General features: G+C 50.9%; 1 protein-coding gene across 3 annotated transcripts in view; it reads left to right on the forward strand.

The window, feature by feature from the left end:
* Window positions 1–3,877: 3,877 nt before the first annotated feature.
* Window positions 3,878–19,084, forward strand: part of PRAG1 (PEAK1 related, kinase-activating pseudokinase 1) — a 51,802-nt gene continuing 36,595 nt past the window's right edge. Inside the window, exons 1-4 of one of the 3 annotated variants that reach the window (XM_047092043.1) lie at window positions 3,879–4,070; window positions 8,892–9,376; window positions 11,592–11,744; window positions 11,856–13,411. In XM_047092043.1, the coding sequence (XP_046947999.1) occupies window positions 9,047–9,376; window positions 11,592–11,744; window positions 11,856–13,411 (2,039 nt within the window). In that variant the 5' untranslated portion in view covers window positions 3,879–4,070; window positions 8,892–9,046. Of the gene's footprint in view, window positions 4,071–8,891; window positions 9,377–11,591; window positions 13,412–19,084 lie in introns of all 3 variants that reach the window. The other 2 variants (XM_047092042.1, XM_047092044.1) reach the window with 2 other exon arrangements.

A 19,084-nucleotide genomic window follows, 5' to 3' on the forward strand; every position in this document is an offset into this window, starting at 1 on the left:
GCCAAAGTCAGACGCTTAACCGACCGAGCCACCCAGGCGCCCCAGCCCTTCACCTTTTCAGATCATCTCTTCATATTCCTCCAACCTCCTTCAATTTTCCTGTGGCTGCAAACACCACAGCTGGCAGGATACCTTCTTTCACTGGATGGCTGCCACACGTGCCAGGGTCAAGAGACCGCAAACTCAATGTCCTGACTTCCCTAGCTGTCCTAGTGCTACCATTGGTCTACCAGTCTCTGGAGGCTACACTTCTGCTGCTTATCTTTGATTCCTTCCTCTCCCTTATAGCAACTCCTACCTGGGAGTTTCTGTGAGGTTTACACAAGAGAAGGCATGTAAACCATTTAGCACCCAGCGCCTGACATAGAATGAGTACTCCACAGCGTAAGCTATTATTATCAGTTAATATCTTATTATTCACAGTGAATCAATAAGTAACCCGCTCCTGTATCTCCCTCTTCATGTCTTTCAGAACTGTCCACCCCACATCCCTGCTTTCCATTCTCACTGCTGCCTCCCTTATCCAGGCCCCTTACCTCCCATCTGGACCAGAGATGGAAACTCCAAGCCAGTCTCCTCATCTCCAGCCTCTAGTCCCACTTCCTAATTTATCTGGGATAGAAGATCCAGGTAGAGCTAATGAAAAGCTAACTTGGATGATATCATTTGGTTCCTCAGAAAAGTCAGTGCTCTCCTCCTGGCTGGCTTGCAGGCCAAGCCTTCCTGCCAGCCCCACCCTGCATTTCCAGCCTTGTCTCCCATAACCGTAACCGTGCTCCAGCCAGACTGGATAGGAGATCTCTGCAAAGTCTCCCGCCTCTCCCATGACCATTCCTTGGTGGATACTATTCTCTCAGTCTGGGAAGTCCCCACTGGCCACACATGGAAATCCTGCTCATCCTCCTAAGCCCCCTTCTTCCCTGAAGCCACTTTTTTTGTTTCTGTCTTTTCCTTCTTTGAGCCCCCACCGCCCCTGCATTATCTCCCTCTCATAGACCTTGTATTTTCCTCATAGGACCTCATCCGGTGCTAAGTAGAGGGCACTCAATAAAGGTTTGTTGAACACCTTTCTCCCGTTAAGGGGAGAGACACCTCTCTGTTGTGTGGGGCCTATTCTCTGGGAGGAGAGAGATCAGGCACAGGATTACTTTGGTCCAATCTTCACACTGTCTCACCCCTTAAATTCCCCAGCTAGCATCTTCTCAGTATAATTTGACGGTGTGCACTTCCTCATTCTGCCTTTTTCCTTCTCTAATTCCAAGCGACTTTCACTTACCTACCCCAAAGCACTACCTGTCCCCGCCTTTGTCATTTCCCCAAATTTAACTGCTCTCTTGTACAGAACGGTGCTCCTGGACTAAAACCTTGAAGGGAATTGCTCTTCTTCAAGGTCTGATGTGTCTCAGGGCACACAAGCAAGCCCTGCAGTTAAAAGTGTCATGAAATGGACTGATAAGTAGCCAGAAGCAGAATGCTGTGTATACACAAATGGCCCTGCATTGCAGGATGCAGTTTGGAAGTTCGAGCAAGAATTGTTTATTAAAATGCATGAGCTTACCGCAGCTTTACCGAGGAGATAACATACTTAACAGTCACTGGTAGAGCACTGCATCAGAGAATAGGAATTTTATGTGGATCTAAGTGAGTCTTTTGAAGTATTTTTTGATTCTTTTCATTAGGCAGGATGAAGCCATCTTTAAGGCCGTGTCGCTGGCATTAAAAGATGCACATTATATGTCAGCAACTACAGTGTAATGCATTCATTTTGTGTGAGCACAGCAAAAACACTTTGGAACACAGTTTATTTTGCAGAAAGACTGAATTAACCCTTCAACTGCTGTCCCATGCCACAGAACCGCCAATCCCGTCTCACGCCGTTGCGTTTGCTTATCATTATGTTCTTCTGCCTGTTTATGTACTAAGGATAAATTAAGTAAACAGAAGAAAATAAAGTGGGAAAGTGAGTGGCTTCTATGTGCACTCAAGCCTGTGAGGTGGGTGTCCCCACCCAGGCCTTACAGAGGAAGAAGGGAAATATCTAGCCTGAATCATGGGATCCAGAAGCTTCTCAAACCCCAGGGGTGTGCCATCTCCCTCTGTAACTGAATTGCTTGGCCGGCCTTGTGCTATTTTTGTATTTCTCCAGTGCAGACCACTTTGTACCTGTCTGCTTATCAACACCCCGCCCACGTCTTAGTCAAGAGAGGCCTGGACCCTTCAGTTTTGTTGACTGCTGCTGGAGGCTAACCAGAGTTTTCCTTCCCTGTCTGTTCCAGTGGTTTCCCCTCACTTTGGGAAGAAAGAAAAATAGGGCTGGACTACCTGTACTTGGGGACAAGGAGGTAGCATGGCAGCATGGAATCGTCCATCAGCGGGGCCAGACAGCCTTTGCTTCGGCTCCCAGCATTACCACTTTTCAGCAAATGGGCCCGGGCAAGTTATGTGGTACTTCGTGGGTCGGTTTTCTTCTCTATGAAATAGCGGTGATGTCCCCGTCCTGGGGTGGCATGGTGCAGGGTAGGTACTTAACCAGTGTTGGTTCCATCCCACTACACCTTCCCCCAAATGCTATTCACACTCAGGAGAAATCCAGACATTTGAGCACGAGGAAGCGTTCCCTATATCCCTCTACCTTTCTCCTTTCCTCACCCCCGAGCCAAGCCTCACAAACGTGTCTTCTCCCTCTCTCCTCTCTGCCAACCTCCTCACCCTCTCAGGGCTAGATCTCAAGAAAGCCCAGGAATTTCCAGGGGAACCAGTCTTCCTCCTCTCATCCGGTGGAGGCTCACAGGCTCATCCCTGTGGGCTGAGGGCAGAGGACCCAACTGGAGTTACAATACATTATTACCTCTCTGGAGAGCAGGAGGGGCAGAGAGAGGAGCCCACAGGTGTTTTTCTCGGGTCTTCTCCCTATTCCATTTCACCACATTGCCCCCACCCAGGCATTCTCAAGGTGGTGACCCGGGCGCTAACGTCTTGAGGAACCACCCAGGTCAAGGTGCAGAGCCTGTCAGAGGCAGGTGGGGGAAGGGACTGACTAGGTGTGGGCTGTGTGGTACTCTTTGTTAAAAGATATTTATTTAGCCGGAGGACTATCTCGAACTCGGTCTATCTCAGTGAGTGAGTCACTTACTGGAAACTGTAAACACAGGTGTAATATTGGCCTGCGTAAGACCTGGATGTCCGAGGGAGGTGGAAGACCAGCTCTGTCCAGTTCAACCGTTCATTCTATATCCAGAACACCGAAGTTCCTAGAGGTTAAGCCATTGGCCTGAGTGAGGCTCAGTCCAGGGACCGAGGGGATCTGGAATCCGAGGTCGGGATTCCCAGCCCGGCTCCCTCGCGCCCCACCCTCCTCCCGCCCGCTACAGCGATGGACAATCCCGGTGCCCACGCAGCTTTCGGGACCGGTCTGGGATCCCGACTCATTATTCCCCTCCTGACCCCTGGCTTTCTCGGCTCCCCCTCGCCGGCTCTCGTGCCTTCCCCGCCCCCCGAGTCTCGCAGAGCCGGCTGGATGAAGGGATGCCGGACACCTATGATACCTCTACAGACATTGTAGTAAGAGCCAGGCTGCCGGCACCGAGAGTCGCCGTGGCAGAGGCGCGCACCGCGGTCTCCGGGGAGGGGGCAAGCCGGGGCCCCGCTCGCGGGTCGGACGGCGCCCAGTCCCGGGCCAGGGGCGGGGCCTCGCGGCCCGGAGCGGGCGGGCGGGTGGGCGCGGGTGGGAGGGGCGGGGCGGGGAGAGTTTGGACGACTCGGGGCTGAGAGCCTCAGCCCGCCGGCGGGGAGCCGGAGGCGCGCGGGCCCGGGTAGGGGGTGGGGGCGCGGGGAGGCGGCGGGGACTGCGGAGGTGCGGCGGGAGCCTGGGCGGGCGGCGTAACCGGAGGCGGAGGGGGCGGAGCCGCGCTCGCAGCTGCCACCCGGCCTCCGGGCCCAGGCAGAGGACACCCGCCCGCGGCCGGGCACGCACTGCGCGCGCTCACTCTCCAAACAATGCTCCGAGGAGCCCGGCCGGGCGGCTGGCTTCTCGGCGACCGACGGCGAGGCCGGGGGAGCGCGGCCCCGAGGTGAGCCCGCGACGCTTTCTCCAAATCCGGCCTCTTTTTGTCTGGCAAACGTGGCCGCAGAGGGGAGCTCCGGGGGAGCGCTGCGGTCGCCGAGAGGGCGATCCCCTGTCGGCGTCCCCCGGGGTGACAGGCGGCCGCTCGGGGAGGGTGGAGCGTCCGGACCGCGTGCGCCCGGGCTTGTGCTCCAGGTGCAGGCACGGAGCCCGGAGCACACGGGAGCCGGAGGGCTGTTTTCGATTCATTCGAGCATCGCGCTTTTTAAAACGGGGAAACTTTCCTTCGAGTTCGGGGAGGGGACACCGACTGTTGTGCTGGTCTTGCTGGTCTTGCTGTTCAGTCTGGGGCAGGGGACCCGAGCGCTTTGCGAGTTGCTAGTGGGGACACTTCATTTCCGCGGCAGCCGTATTGTCAAAGGAGCAGAGGGAGAGGCCGTTCAGGGATCCCGGGGGTGATGGTTTGGGGCCGCAGGGTAGCGGCCGCTGGCGCTGCCCCGGGTTAGATGCCAGCCTCCGAGTCTCCGGAGGGAACGAGATGATGCCTCTCTCCCGAGCCTTCTGAAAGAGGGCGTACCGTGGGCACGTTCTTAACCTTTGCGTGTGCCGCTCGTGTTCCCAGCCGGACACGCGCGCACACACACACACACGCACGCAAGCACACCAGGAGAAAATAGAACCTCTCCACCTCTCCGCTTTCAGGTCCTGTAAATGGGAATGGAGGCAGGGCCCGCTGTGTTTATTTTTCTCAGGTAAAGCTCAGCCAGCAAGGACATGGCTTTGCAGAACTGGATAGGAAAGCCCAAAGGTCTAGGGGCCAGGAATTTTGCAATGCCATCAGTGCAGAGTCAGGTTCCACGGACCTTACTGATCACTGGCCTGATCCGTGGTAGCAACCTTTTCCCGTTTTGAGAGGGACATTTGACAGGAAGCCCTGGGGAATTGTGCGGTGACTTTGCCATCCCGTTGTCCTGTGGAATTCGGCCATCCTCCTTACTGGTTTAGACTGTAGTAGGTCTAACCCATGAAAATCACATTGCTACTGCTGAGATGAGATTGCGTACGTAGCATTGGAGACGGAAAAAATAAAATGAGAAGTTGGGCGAATATCATGACTTACCCTCTGAGGGGTGGGGGAAGGAGGGTGTTAAGATTGTCACTTTGTTCTTTCTGCCTGGGCAACCCTTGCCAGTGGAGTATTGAAAACCAGACACTTTCCGTACCTACTTTTCTTTTCCACTGTTGCATTAATTTAACGGTATGTATACATTTATCAGGTGAGTGTTTTTTGGAATTCTGTCACTTTGGGGTGAGGCATGAACAGCCTTTGATGCAAGCATGAAGGGGTATTTAGAGCCAAAAGGTTTAATTTTACAGATCTGGCCGTCATTCTTCAGATTCTTTTGGAAATGGGATGGGAGTGTGTCTGACAACTTCAGTCTTGCAAATTGCAGCCACAAATCTAGTGCAGAAGTTTGCAGAGGCAAAGATGTTTTATCACGACTTGGATCAGAAAGAATGCTGGGATCTTTTTCTAATCTTGCCCTGCTACCTCCCACTGAACTGGGGGAATTTGCATAATTCTGGGGGCCGCCTCCCTTCGGAGGTAAGGAATGTGGGCAGGAAGGTACCATTCCCAGGCTGTGGAGAGTTGGCACTGGGAGGCGAAGCGACGTTCCTGGTTTGTGAGCGCCACTTGAGTTTTTCACCATCTTTCACAGAAAACAAATAGGGGATAATTCCAGGCATGGAGCTCCCCAGACAGAACTGGGAAAGCATCTTTTCTGGCTTGACAGGACGGTAAATTCTGTTTGCTATGACTGAGAAACCAGTTGTAACAGGATGCAGTGAGTCAGTGATGGTGGAAGGCTAGCACTTCATTCTGTTCCCTTCTTCAAAGACTGCCCCTAAAAACCTTTGCATCTCTGAGCAGTCGTGTCGGTGAGAGTTGTGCCCACATCAGAGAATTTCAGAGCTGGGCCTGGGAGCGAAGAGAGGGTGCGCAGGCTGTGGCCAGGGTTCTGAAGGAAGCTTCCCACTCATCAGTAATCCAGAGCCTACCCGAAGTCCCAGGGCGGTGGTGGGCCATCGGCGACAAGGAGTGGGGACCTCTGGCACCAAGCAGACATGACAAGTTTGTGCTCGCAGTTGCCTGTTGGGGAGGAAATGAAATGTGACCTCCCCGGACTGCCTCTTTGTGAATCTGTGGTAGCCCTGAGGAAGTGGTTGGACACCCACCTCCACAGTTAACTCAGCCTTATAAGGAGCTGCAGGAACGCAGAAGGGACCACAGAGAACTGGTCTTTAAGCTTTCTTCCCTACTGTCATCAGGGTGTGGGGGGGGGCGGGGCTCGGGAGCCTCTGACTGTAGTAAACGGGAGACTGTTTTTCTCTGTGGCCAGGAAGCCTGTCGGCTCCCTAAGAAAGGACCAGCTCCTCACCTTGGGGCAGGGATCTGGAGACTTGCTCTCCGAACACCACTGTGCTTCCTCCCCTTTTTCCTCCTTGCAAGATTTAGCAGCTGAGCCTAAAGCTCTCGGTGGCTCAAAATTATGGGAGGAAGAAAAATCCTTGCTATCCTCCTCTGCTTGTTGAAGCTTAGTGACCTCTTCTGGGGAACTTGGTGAGGAATGAACCTGCTACTGGGGTGTATTTAGGGGAGGAGAAGAACCTAACCCACAATCATCTTAAAGAGAGGGATGCATAGGACCCACCAACAGTTGCTGAAAGACAAATACTTGTGTATTTCAGAGTGTTCATTTAGCTTAGTGAGGCAGTGGCTTTGCGGGGAACTTTGGAGGGAAAGGAGGTGAATTTAGCGCCAGTGCTTGCTGAATAAGCACCCCTGTCTGTGAGTGCGTGTGGGACAACAGAAAGAGAGCACTTTCCAAAACGATTCAGGAGTGGGCTCCTGGCTCAGTCTACCTGGTTAGTCCTGTTGATAGTTTAAGTTTGTTTGTTTGTTTGTTTGTTTGTTTATTTATTTATTTATTTTTGAGAGAGAGAGAGAACATGCGAGAGAGCGCACAAGCAGGGGAGAGGCAGATGGAGAGGGAAACAGAATCTGAAGCAGGCTCTAGGCTCTGAGCCATCAGCCCAGAGCCTGACGCAGGGCTCAGACTCACAAAGCATGAGATCATGACCTGAGCCGAAATCAAGAGTCGGATGCTTAATCAACTGAGCCACCCAGGTGCCCCTAAAGCTTTTTTTATTAAAAAGAATTTTTTTTTTGTTTTTAATGTTTATTTATTTTTGAGTAAGAGAGACAGAGGGTGAGCAGGGAAGGGGCAGAGAGAGAGGGAGACACAGAATCCGAAGCAGGCTCCAGGCTCTGAACTGTCAGCACAGAGCCCGACGCGGGGCTTGAACCCACAAACCACGGGATCATGACCTGAGCCGAAGTCGGACACCTAACTGACTGAGCCACTCAGGCACCCCTGTCTTGGTAGTTTAGAAGGTATCAGCCTCAAAGCAAGTTCTCACTGGAGGACAATGGAGAGCAAACCCTAGGGTAAAACTCCCTATTGGATGAGAATCTGTTCACCTTCGATTTATGAGGATTATTTTCTCATGAACACCCTCCTTATGAGGAGCTCAGTTCGTTTAAGTGAGCAGAGAAGAGCAATGAGCAGCAAACAGATAATGGCCAGCAACTGTGTCTGATGAAGGACATGATGAGGTGAGGGGTTGCCCACACAGTTGGCCTCGCTTTCCGAAACCACCAAACCCCCTATGTCTATGGATGAGTCTTAGTTTATGCCATTGCCATTGTTTTTTTCCATCTGTGAGGTTTTTTTAATTAATTTATTTAAGTAATCTCTACACCCAATGTGGGGCTCGAACTCACGACCCTGAGATCAGGAGTCGAATGCTCTTCCGGCTGAGCCAGCCAGGCTCCCCTCTATCCGTAAATAGGGATAACAGCTACCTGCGGGGTGTTATTCAAGCTAATTGGTTAATATCTGCAAACTTCTGAGCTCGTCTTGAATGGGCGAATTTGCTAGGTGCTAGGGGCAAACTCTCTGTGCTCAGTTTGACCGTCAGAGACACCTCTCTCAACAAGCTGACTGCCTTACCTCCTAGGGCTATCATAGGGAAAAATAACTGTGATAATCTCTTCCCTCTGTTCTGTTCTACCAGCGACCCTTAGACCACAGGGCTGTGGTGGTCAGGCATTTCTTTTTCTGTTTTCCCCCCCTTGACCTGCAGCCCCTGCTCTGTTGACCTCACTGAGCACTGGGTTGAATAACTTATATTTAGTAAGGAGAGGAGGGCAGATTCCCCAGATGCCAGACCTCCTGACACAGTTCCCCCGAGGGGCAGGCCGGCACCACACCTCTCCCCTTTCTCCTGCATTTAGTCTCCACCTGCCCAGAAGCACCATTAGAGCACTGGTCTCCGGGCGCAGGCCTGCCTGCTTGCTCAGTCCTTGGTGACAGATTGTGGCCTGTCCTCCGGAAGCCACCGTTTTTACTTGCAGAATTACTTTGTAGTTCTTGTCCCAAGCTCTAGACACCCCAGCAGCAGGGAATGCATGGAAGACAGGGCAGTTCCTCATCTAAAACCCTATGTGATTTCTTCCTGCCACAGTCCCCAAACCTCAGCGCTCGGGACGTCAGGGGACTGAAATGTCCACTATGCTCTGTGCTCCTGTATCAGAGTTGCATTTAGTTTTTACAGCTTCTGATAAGGCCGCACCACTGCAGAGTGACTATGAGCCTTAGGACAAATAGGTGAGGGTCTCAGAAGAAACGGAATGCTAATCTTGACCTTTTCTTCTCCCTTTTTCCTCTTCCCTCCCCTTCCTACTCCCCATTCAAATAATTAGACTCTAGGGTAATGCAGCCATCCTCTGGCCGCGTGGATCTCTGATCAGGCAGATCCCTGCCATTCCCGGGAGCCGCTCTGTGCCCCCCATCTGCCTCCCATAAGACCACGCCAGAGAGCTGGGCACAAGATGAGCCAGCACACTGTCTGCTCAAGATGCACCAGACCGTCCGACTGAGCCCCGCGAGCCCAAAAATGTCTGCGTGCAGTGACTTTGTGGAGCACATCTGGAAGCCCGGGTCCTGCAAGAACTGCTTCTGCCTGAGGAGTGACCACCAGCTGGCACCCGGCCATCCCCAGCCGCGAGCAGGCAGCCTGCCCCCTCCACCTCGCCTGCCCCCCAGGGCGGAGACCTGCCGCCAGGAAGATGACGCTGTGAACAGCTCCCCCTACTCCAAGCCCACCATCGCCGTGAAGCCCACCATGATGAGCTCAGACACCTCTGACGTGTGGACAGAGGCGAACCTGAGCGCCGAAGTCTCGCAGGTGAGGCTGACGAACCCGTGTGGTATTTTTACAGGGGCCGCTCTTGTTGTAACGCTTGGTGACTGGCTGGCAGCCAGGGAGGGCTGTTGGAGCAAGACTTCTGCAGGACAGGATGGCTTCCCGTCAGCTCGCCCCATGACTGCCCTGTCCTGGCTGCTGCCCTCCTTTCCAGCTGTCCCTTTAGGCCAAGACCCATCAATCCAGTCCCTCAAGTTTAAATGCGGACTGGGTTAATTATTTATCTGGGGACACACCAAAATGAAGCTCTTTTTTTTTTTTTAAGTTAAAAAATGTTTTAATTGATAATTAAAAATATATACGCAAGGGGCGCCTGGGTGGCGCAGTCGGTTAAGCGTCCGGCTTCAGCCAGGTCACGATCTCGCGGTCCGTGAGTTCGAGCCCCGCGTCAGGCTCTGGGCTGACGGCTCAGAGCCTGGAGCCTGTTTCCGATTCTGTGTCTCCCTCTCTCTCTGCCCCTCGCCCGTTCATGCTCTGTCTCTCTCTGTCCCAAAAATAAATAAACGTTGAAAAAAAAAATATATACGCAAATAGCGGTAATTGTATAACAAACGCCCTGCATCCCACTGTCCTTCACCATGAGTGTCAACAGACCAACTCATGACCCGGTCTGGTCTTGCTTCCTCTCCACCCCCACCTCCACCCTGCCTTCCCTGTGATTTTGAAGCACATCCCAGATATCACATCATTTCCGTACATGTCTTAAAAGATAAAGTCTTCTTAAAAAATAGAACTGCAATACCAAGATCGCCCTTAAAATATTAGCAGCAGTTCCTTCATATCCAGTTCCCAGCCGGCGTTCAAATTTCCAGCTGCAAACATTGGATTTTAGCAGCTTTGACCTGGGATAACTAAAGACGGTCACATCCCTAGAGATTAGACTGTTCTGCTCATCCCACAGGTCACCCTTACAAAGGTGTAGTTATTTAGAGGCCGTGCAGAGCCCGCTGCCTCTAGACGTGTCTAAGATGCTGTCAGTCAGTCTAGGACATTCTCAAACTGCTTGGGACTTGTTTGACCTTTCTGTCTAGTCTAGTTTTCCTAAACCATCATGGTGGGTGGATCAGGAAGGGTGCGCGAGCCTATGTAAAATCAGAGGTCAGTTTTATATCGGAGGTGGCTTAACTGAAGAGAGGCACTTCTGTGGTTGCACGTAGCTCCATGTCCCTGCTCTATTTGTCGTAAGCCAGTCACACCCACTCGCCAGGCTACGTTCACTACCTTCAGCCTTCACAGACGTAAGCCAAGGACTCTTTCAGTTCAGAATCATCTGGGAAAGGAAGCAAATGCAAGCCCTACTTTGAGGCTGCTTCTAAAAGTTTGGGGGCAGGGGGAGACTTTTTTTTTTAAGTTTATTTTTATTTATTTTTTTTTTGAGAAACAGGTAGAAAGCAAGCAGGGGAGGGGCAGAGAGAGAAGGAGACAGGATCCCAAGCAGGCTCCACACTGTCAGCACAGAGTCCGATGTGGGGCTTGAACTCACGAACGTGAGATCATGACCTGAGCCTTAACCGACCGAGCCACCCAGGCACCCCGGGGCAGGGGGAGACTTTAGAAGGGAAGGACAAGGGGACCGTGACTTCAGGGATGGGAATGAGCAGTCCACATCTCTGTCTCCTAGTTCAACTAGTCCGGCCACTTACGTAGGCTTGGGCCGAGGTCACTGGCAGAGCCCAGAGAGCAGCGAGGGGGCTGGGACCCAGCTCAGAAACCACCCCTCACTCTCTTGCCCCACCGCCCAGCCAAGGTATTTTAAAAAGCCTTAAGACTTCGGTTTCTTCGGGAATGTACTGTGGCATGGTTATCAAAAAACTAACAAACACGGAGCGAAAATTAAACTCAAAACTCTCTTTTCAAAGCTCTTAGGAGAACTTACCTCATCAGGCAATTGTGAAGGAGAAGGCAGAATGTTCCTTTTCAGGGTTTTTCCTTCCCCTACCTCACAGACTTAAGCCAAAAGAATGACAGCCCCCGGGGAGGGAAGCACGGCTGGGTGTCTGGGAAGGCCAGTGGCTTCGTGGGTGTGACAAGGAGGAGAGGCTGGGGGGCGATCAGAGGGGGAGGCGTGCTGGAGAGCTTCCTCGCTGCAGCACAGAAGACCGTTCACAATGTCATGGCACTTCCCTCTCACTTTTTCTCTCTTCCTTTTTTCTCTGACAAGGTCTAATGTAAGTCTTTTAACCTTGGGGCTGTGTAGGTCATCTGGAGACGAGCCCCCGGCAAGCTCCCCCTCCCGAAGCAGGACGACGTGCCGATAGTTTACCTGGGCAGCTTCCGTGGTGTCCAGAAGCCTGCCGGGCCCTCCGTCTCCGCAGATGGCCACTCTCGCTGCCCCCCTGCGTATGCCATGGTTGGTCTGCACAGCCTCGAGGCCCGGGGGGAGCGGAGCACTGCCTTCCACCCAGTGAGTTTCCCCAATGAGAAGGGGGGGCGAGAAGATAAACCCGTGTTTCCCTACCAGGAGCTGACCTCCACTCAGGAGAGCTTCCGCCAGAAAGTGGCTGCCTTTGCCGGGATGACATCTGGCTGTCACAAGGGCGCCGGGCCCTGCCCCTCTCCACAGCCGCTGCGGGAGTCCCTGGCCTCGGAGGATGACAGCGATCAAAGGTGCTCGCCTTCAGGGGACAGCGAGGGGGGGGAATACTGCTCCATCCTGGATTGTTGCCCCGGGAGCCCCACGGCCACGGCCACCTCACAGGCTGCGAGTTCTCGGTGCAGGCCTGGCGGAGGGGACTGCCCAGCAGTGTGCTGGGGGCAGGCAGTGTGTGCGGGGTCCACTGAGGAGCAGAAGCGGGTTGTGAGCTTCCCAAGGGAGTGCTGTAGCCAGGGCCCCGCGGAGAACCCTCCCCGCCTGGGTCCCAAGAAGCTGTCCCTGCCCTCAGAGGCGGCCGGTTCTTCAGACGGCCTCTCCTGTGGGAGTCCCAGCAGCGGGGCCAGCAGCCCCTTCGCCCCCCATCTTGAGAGTGATTACTGCTCCCTCATGAAGGAACCTGTGCCAGGGAAGCAGCAGGACGCTGGCTCGAACAGGTGCCTTGGACTGACTGGGGAGCCGCAGCCCCCAGCCCACCCCAGGGAGGCTGTACAGCCTGAACCCATCTATGCTGAGAGCACCAAGAGGAAGAAGGCGGTTCCAGCGCCTTCTAAGCCACAGGCCACAGCGGAACATGCAGCAGCAGCTGCTCGGGGCCAGGGCCAGGTACGGACAGCTAATGCCTGGGCTCCGAAAGCGCCATCTGGCTGGGGCCGGGACAGGGAAGGCCCAGATAAGGTTCCCCAGGTGGCAGCCACCATCACGGTGATGGCAGCCCATCCGGAAGAGGACCGCCGGACGATCTACCTGAGCAGCCCCGACTCTGCAGTGGGGGTGCAGTGGCCACGCGGGCCCCTGAGCCAGGACTCAGAGGCAGGTGAAGAGGAGACTTCAGCTGGCCAGGGGCTGAGCTCCAGAGAAAGCCACCGCCCCGACGCGAGTGAGAACACACCCAAGGGGAAGCCTGCCATTCCCCCCAAGCTGTCCAAGAGTAGCCCCGGAGGGTCCCCAGTGTCACCATCTGCCTCCCCACTCTCTGACCTCAGCGAGGGGAGCACTGGGGGTGGTCCTGGACCCCAGGCTTTAGCCGGGGGCCCCACTGACTCTGCCTCCTCCTGCCGGGCCAATGGTGTCGCCACCAATGACTCTGTCTGGTGCCACCCACCTGCCGCCACTGCCTCAGCCTTGGACCAGCGGCGGCCCCGGTACCAGACTGGGGCCTGGAGTCGTCAGTGCCGGATAGAGGAAGAGGAGGAGGTGGAGCAGGAGTTGTTGAGTCAAAGCTGGGGACGAGAGATGGAAAACGGTGCCACAGACCCCTCAAACTCCTCTGCCTGGCGCCGTCTCCGCCCCACAGACGGCTCCTCTGGGCAGAGCAGCAAAGTCGGGACCGGGATGAGCAAATCGGCCTCTTTTGCCTTTGAGTTCCCCAAGGACAGAAGTGGGATTGAAGTGTTCTCACCTCCTCCACCGCCTCCAAAGTCGAGGTGAGTATGACTGTCTGTGTGTAAGTCGGGCTCGTTCCAGAGGACTGGGGGAGGCCTCTTCTAGAAACCTGTGCTGTTGCCCCCCTACCGAAGCCCTTGGGCCCAAGCTCTGGGTCTGGCACTCTGGGCACCAAGTATCTGCCCAAAGGCCTTGTGCCTTTATGTAAATTTCTAAGTTGATGTTTGTGCTCAGCAAACAGACCTACAGGCTGTACCCTGCCTGGGACTGGCTATTTGAAATAAATCTTTGCAAGAAGCACCGCTAAGCTGTCCCTCTTTTCTGATGCTTGTAGTTTTATAAGCTGGTACTCTTTTCCTCCCCATCTCTCTGGAGTGTCTTTAGCAGACTTTTCTAGGGAAAACCCTGAGATTCTCCGTTTATTTAAACATTCAGAAGAATGCCAAAGGAGGCTATGCTGCAGAATTTGGAGAGGCAAAGAGATGGGGAGGCCCATGGGCAATGCCAAATGTGTGCTCCAGAAACAGGCCTTGGAGCCAAGAGCCAAATAGTAGGAGGCTCTGCGCGCAGTTGGTAACCTTTAGATGTGGGCTTTTATGGGGGGAAAAAAGTAGTTTCATTTTAGCGTGCTGAAACTCACAGCTTTGTCCACCGCTTTGCTGCTGTCTCCTGCCAGTTTAAAGTACCTTTCAAAGGCCTAAGGTAAATAAATGCCTTTTTAAAGGTATTGAGTTGTGCACGGAATTTAAATTCTGGAAGAAAAAAAAAAATGTCCTTCTTCGAGCAAAACTGATTCCTATCAGGGAAGGGAGAAGCCTGCTGTTTTTTAAAAAATGACAGCCTTTCCAAACAGACTTTCTCTAGCGGTGTCATTTCCAGTGATTCTGTTTCAGCTTACGTGCCTCCGGGTTGATGTCAGAAGCAGGGAAACTGACCACAGAGAGATACAGCTGTGAATACTTGACTTTGAACATCAAGGCGTCTCAGGCTATGATGCTCTCCAACATGGGCTTTTTCAATGACCACTACTTTGTTCTGGTATTGCGCTGGTCACCTGCCAGTGGTGTAGACATCCTCAGGTGATTGCAGACTCTCTTTGGCTGTAGTTTTAACTTCCTGAGTGAATAAGGGATCCAGCAGCTAAGAATAGCTCCCATTTATATGGTACTTACTATGGGCCAGGCCTGGATGTAAGGGAATTAGACATATTAACTCATTTGATCCTCAGAACAGCCCTAGGAGATAGGAATTACCATCCCCAATTTACAGATGACAAAACAGAGATAGAAGGAGCTGTAGTCACCTGCCAAAATTACACAGCTGTACCTGCTCCTAAATACATAGGGCGCTTCAGCAGGTGTAGGAAGTGAACAAGACATCTGTCTGCCTCCGGCCTGGGTTGGTTAGTGAGAAGCATGGGCTTTGAACTTGATCAGAAAATCAAGTTTATAATGCATCTGTCTCATCTATGGGCTGAGTGATCTTGAGCAAGCCACTTGCCATGACTGAGCCTCCCTAAAATTGGATGGTAATAACAATACTTTTATAACACCCTGTTGCTGAAAGACTCAAATGAGATGAACAGAATCCAGTAGAGGGTATAGTTATGTGGGCAAAAGCCACCTGGAGCTCTTGACTGTGGCAGGGACACCCACACCCTATAGGAAACTTCTGGCCCAATCCCAGGCACCCACCTGAACACCCCCTCATTCCTCAGAGAAGAAAGTAAACCTTTCTCATGTAAGAATTAAGGGCTTGGAGGAATCCAGTCACCATAGCAACATAACTCAGGGTTTGCATTAGCATCTGGGTTGAGATCTGAGGTTTTTGGCCCAGTTTATAGGATAAAACCATTGGATTATACATAGCTCAAACCAGGTGGGAATCTCAGAGGTCCTGGGTTCCAGCTCTTAAAAACAAAACAAAAAAAAAAAAAAAAAAAAAAGTTGTTAGTTTAAGGGCTTTTAGGAAAAAAAAGTCTGGGAAATAAATTTGGCTTAAGGGAGCCCAGAAAAGAGAAAAGAGCATCTGGTACTATTTAAAATAAAACAAACTCGTATATATTTTCATTTGGGGAAGATTGTTTAATCATTACTGACATGTCTTGAGTCATCACGTCTCCCTCATGAGGAGATAAGAGGACAGGCTTGGGACCATAAGCTGATTTTTAATTCTGGAACTCAGTACTTCTGAATCCTTCTGAGGAGGGTGCCAGAAACCCCCAGTCTTCAAATCTGGCAGGTCAGGGTGATGGCAAATGGGACCATTAATGAGAATACAGCCCACAGTTGATGCAGGACCAATACCAGTAGCACAGTGGTAACTATGTTAGGCTGATGTCAGTTTCCAAGATGGAAGATGTTAGAAGGTCTTTGAATGACATTCAAGGTTAACTTTCTTTCCATGGGCCATTTGCTAATAGGTCCTATTTGTAAGAATCAGCCTCACTTTCAAGCAAAGAGAACGAATCTCATGAGGTGTATTAAATACATTCGACCCTCTGGAGAAAGGGGTTGTTTCATGGAGGACAGTGTTACTTTTCACTTACGTTTACTTAGTTCCTTCTGCTTTCTTGGACTATTCTGGAAGAACACAATCATTTTCTGGTTTGCCTGTGGTCCTGTTTTACAAAATTGTGGCTTGGAGGGGAAAAAAAAAAAAAAAAAAAGATGTTGAGAATGACCTGACTTTCCTGTGGTCTTATTTTGGATGTTTGGCCGTAGCTTGTCTGTCTGTCTGAGATATTGTCCTCCGTAAACTCCCATTAGGGTTCTGGAGAAAACTCTTGCTGTAATGTCATGTAGGACTTATTTCCCACAGGTTTGTCTCCTAACCAGAAGTACCTGTCAATCTTCACCTTTGAACTCTGCCCTAAACTGGGGCACTAAATCATTCCAGAGACTCAGTGAGGTCTGTCAGTCTAAGTAGGTGAGCCTGGATGTGCATGTGGTTGCCTTGGCAACAGCAGGTACCTACGGACCCAGACTGTACCTCAACTACTGGGAGGAAAACTAGGTGCACTTCAACACCTCTAAAGGGCTCCCAGCATAGGACATGGGCATTGAGAACCTTTGTCCTACATGACATTACAGCTATTCTCATTAAACTTCTTAGTTTAAATGTCATGTTCAACACTTAAGGCAGTTTAATGAGAATAGCAGTGCCTGGGGGAAATAATTAAGATGCAGAAGAATCAAATTTATTTCTGCCTTTTATTTCTTCGCAGTTGCAAACCTGGTTTTAAATGACAAATGGCTTTTGAGTGACAAGGTCAGTTGAGGGAGGATCATCTGATTAGGGCAGACGGGAATTTCATGGAGAAACCCCAAATTAGGATGAGAGGCCTGAACTGAGAGGAGGAGTTGGAGCCCAGCAAGGGAATAAGAACTCAGACAAGGTTTATATGGTTTTAGTGTCCAAAGGTCTGGCCCTAGGTGAGACTAATTGAAAGTAAAAAATTTCTCCGAAAAAGTGAGAGACGTTTACTTTTGAAGTTGTCACTCATGCTGATTGTAATTTTAACCCACTACTTAACTGCATTCTCCCCCTCCTGTGGGGGGGTGGGTTCCAGAGAGCAGAGACGGAGTCTGTCCTCGGGCCTTTGCTCACGCTTGACTCCCCCCTCTCCCTCCCACATTCTTCTCGTCAGACAGGTGATGACAGGGTCATGGATGGAGCACTTTTCTGTCCACAGAAGTGGCCACTTGGCTAACCAGAGGGATCAAAATGACTTCATTGTGTGGTCTCTTGGTAACATGGACTCTCAGTATATGAGTACCATGGCCGGATTGGTATTTATCTCCAGACTCCATCTACAATCTGCGTAAAGCTCCAGATGCTTTATTCCTGCAATACTTTCTGCTATAGTGGATTACGGTGGGATGGCAACTATTTACTAGGAAATCCCATAGTCCTGATGGCTTTTCTGTGTGGCATTTTGAAAATCACAGTTTGTATTAGAAAACACTGTATGTGCCTTGAGAATCTTCTCTGTGTTTAGCCTTTTTGACAAAGCTGAGATAAGTCGGCTGGAGGCCAATGTGGACCAGGGAAGAATGAATACTGGGGATACTTCAGGGAGAGAAACTGCCTGCACATATACTCACCAAGTTTGGCAAACAGAACAAAGCACATCCACAATGCAAGGTTAAGGTTAGATTCTGCTCCCGACCAGGGGCAAATTAATAGTCGGCTTCTTCCCGTGAGTTTGTGGATAGAACCTAAAATCACTGGATATCTAATGATGCTGTCTGGACCGGGGACCATTAACATTGATTCCTAGATTTCTCTTCTGTAATTTAAAAAAATTACTGAGTTGAGCAGTAGTCTATATCAAATATTTTGGAGGTTTTCTCCAGTTTTAAGCATACATTCATGGCTAAGACTAGGGATTAGCGATTCTTTAATTCATCAGATATCTACTAACTGCCTACTTTCTATTATGTTCTAAGGTGCTAAAAGTCAGTCACTGGTGTTCTGCTCTTTAAGGCCCCTAAGGGTTGAGTTGGTATACATCGAATCAGTAGGTGTGTAACATGACCACCAAGGGTTCTCCCTCTTCTTTGGTTTCCTTTGATGAGACTGGTCATCATAGCAACTGGATTCTCAGCACATTCTCATTCTGTTGAGTAACACAGAGGTAAGCTCAGCTTGGCGTCCAAGAGGAATGAAAGAATAGTCCTTTCTTTAAATGTCTTTTGACTCGATCCAAGACCAAGCTTAGTACAGGTATATAGACAACCACTTATTTTTGAAAAGTCAGGGTTGGGGAAGATGCTCCTTGAAGGTCATGAGCATGCTTAGCCATCTGTAATAACACAGTATCCTGTGTGGTGCCTGGCACATAATAGATGCTCAAGAAATACTGGTTAAATTGGAGGCAGAGACCGTGCCCTGTTTATTTCAGTTTCTCCAAAAGCACTGTGCTTGAGAAAGAAGCAAGTAGCTTCAAACACTTGTATCAGTATCTTTCTGAAACCCAGGTTTCTGGATTGCCCCAGTACTCTGTTCATGCCTCTGTTTTGGTAATTAACACAGTATTGTCTTGCACTGCATTACATTGGATCCATATTTGTATCTCCTCAAGAAATTGTAAACTCCTAGGAGTGCAAACACCATGTTTCATACATTTTTCTTTGACTTTCCCATAGGCTACCTTGTAGCATAGTGCCTGGGACATAGTAGGTATTCAATAAAGGATTATCGAATTGGGGGAAAAAAGCCAGAGCGAACTACAGATCTTAGCCCGATTTTTCACTGGACAGCCCACTAGAATTCTGTGCCTAGCCTTGCTCAGTAGAACATTGTAACCTTGAGTAAAAGAAGCTGAAGTTAATAATTATTAATGCTTCAAGGTGGGCAAACACCATATAGGCACAATGCATCCTTTCATGGATTAATTTCCCTCTAATGATTATACATTTCAGTTTTGCAACTGGACTCATACTCTGCTGCCCTTTTTTTTTTTTTTTTTTTTTTTTAAAGCTGAGCAGGTGTGTGGAACCAGCCCTCTCCTCTTTCCACAAAAATATTCCTTTCAGGTAGTAATCACCTAAGGACTTTTTTCCCCAGCAGTGAGTCTCAAGAAATTCTAAGTGTGGCTTCACTTCTCTTGGGAATATATTTTTTATGCTTTCTGAGGTGGGTTGGAAAACACAAGTGTGGGGCATATGATCGAGCCCCCTTTGTCCATCAAGTGATCAGAGGGACTTTTT

Source organism: Lynx rufus, unplaced genomic scaffold (genome assembly GCF_022079265.1).
Source record: "Lynx rufus isolate CCGP_SWC_20201006 ecotype Redwood Valley unplaced genomic scaffold, mLynRuf1.p SCAF_3, whole genome shotgun sequence".
Classification (NCBI taxonomy): Eukaryota; Metazoa; Chordata; class Mammalia; order Carnivora; family Felidae; genus Lynx; species Lynx rufus.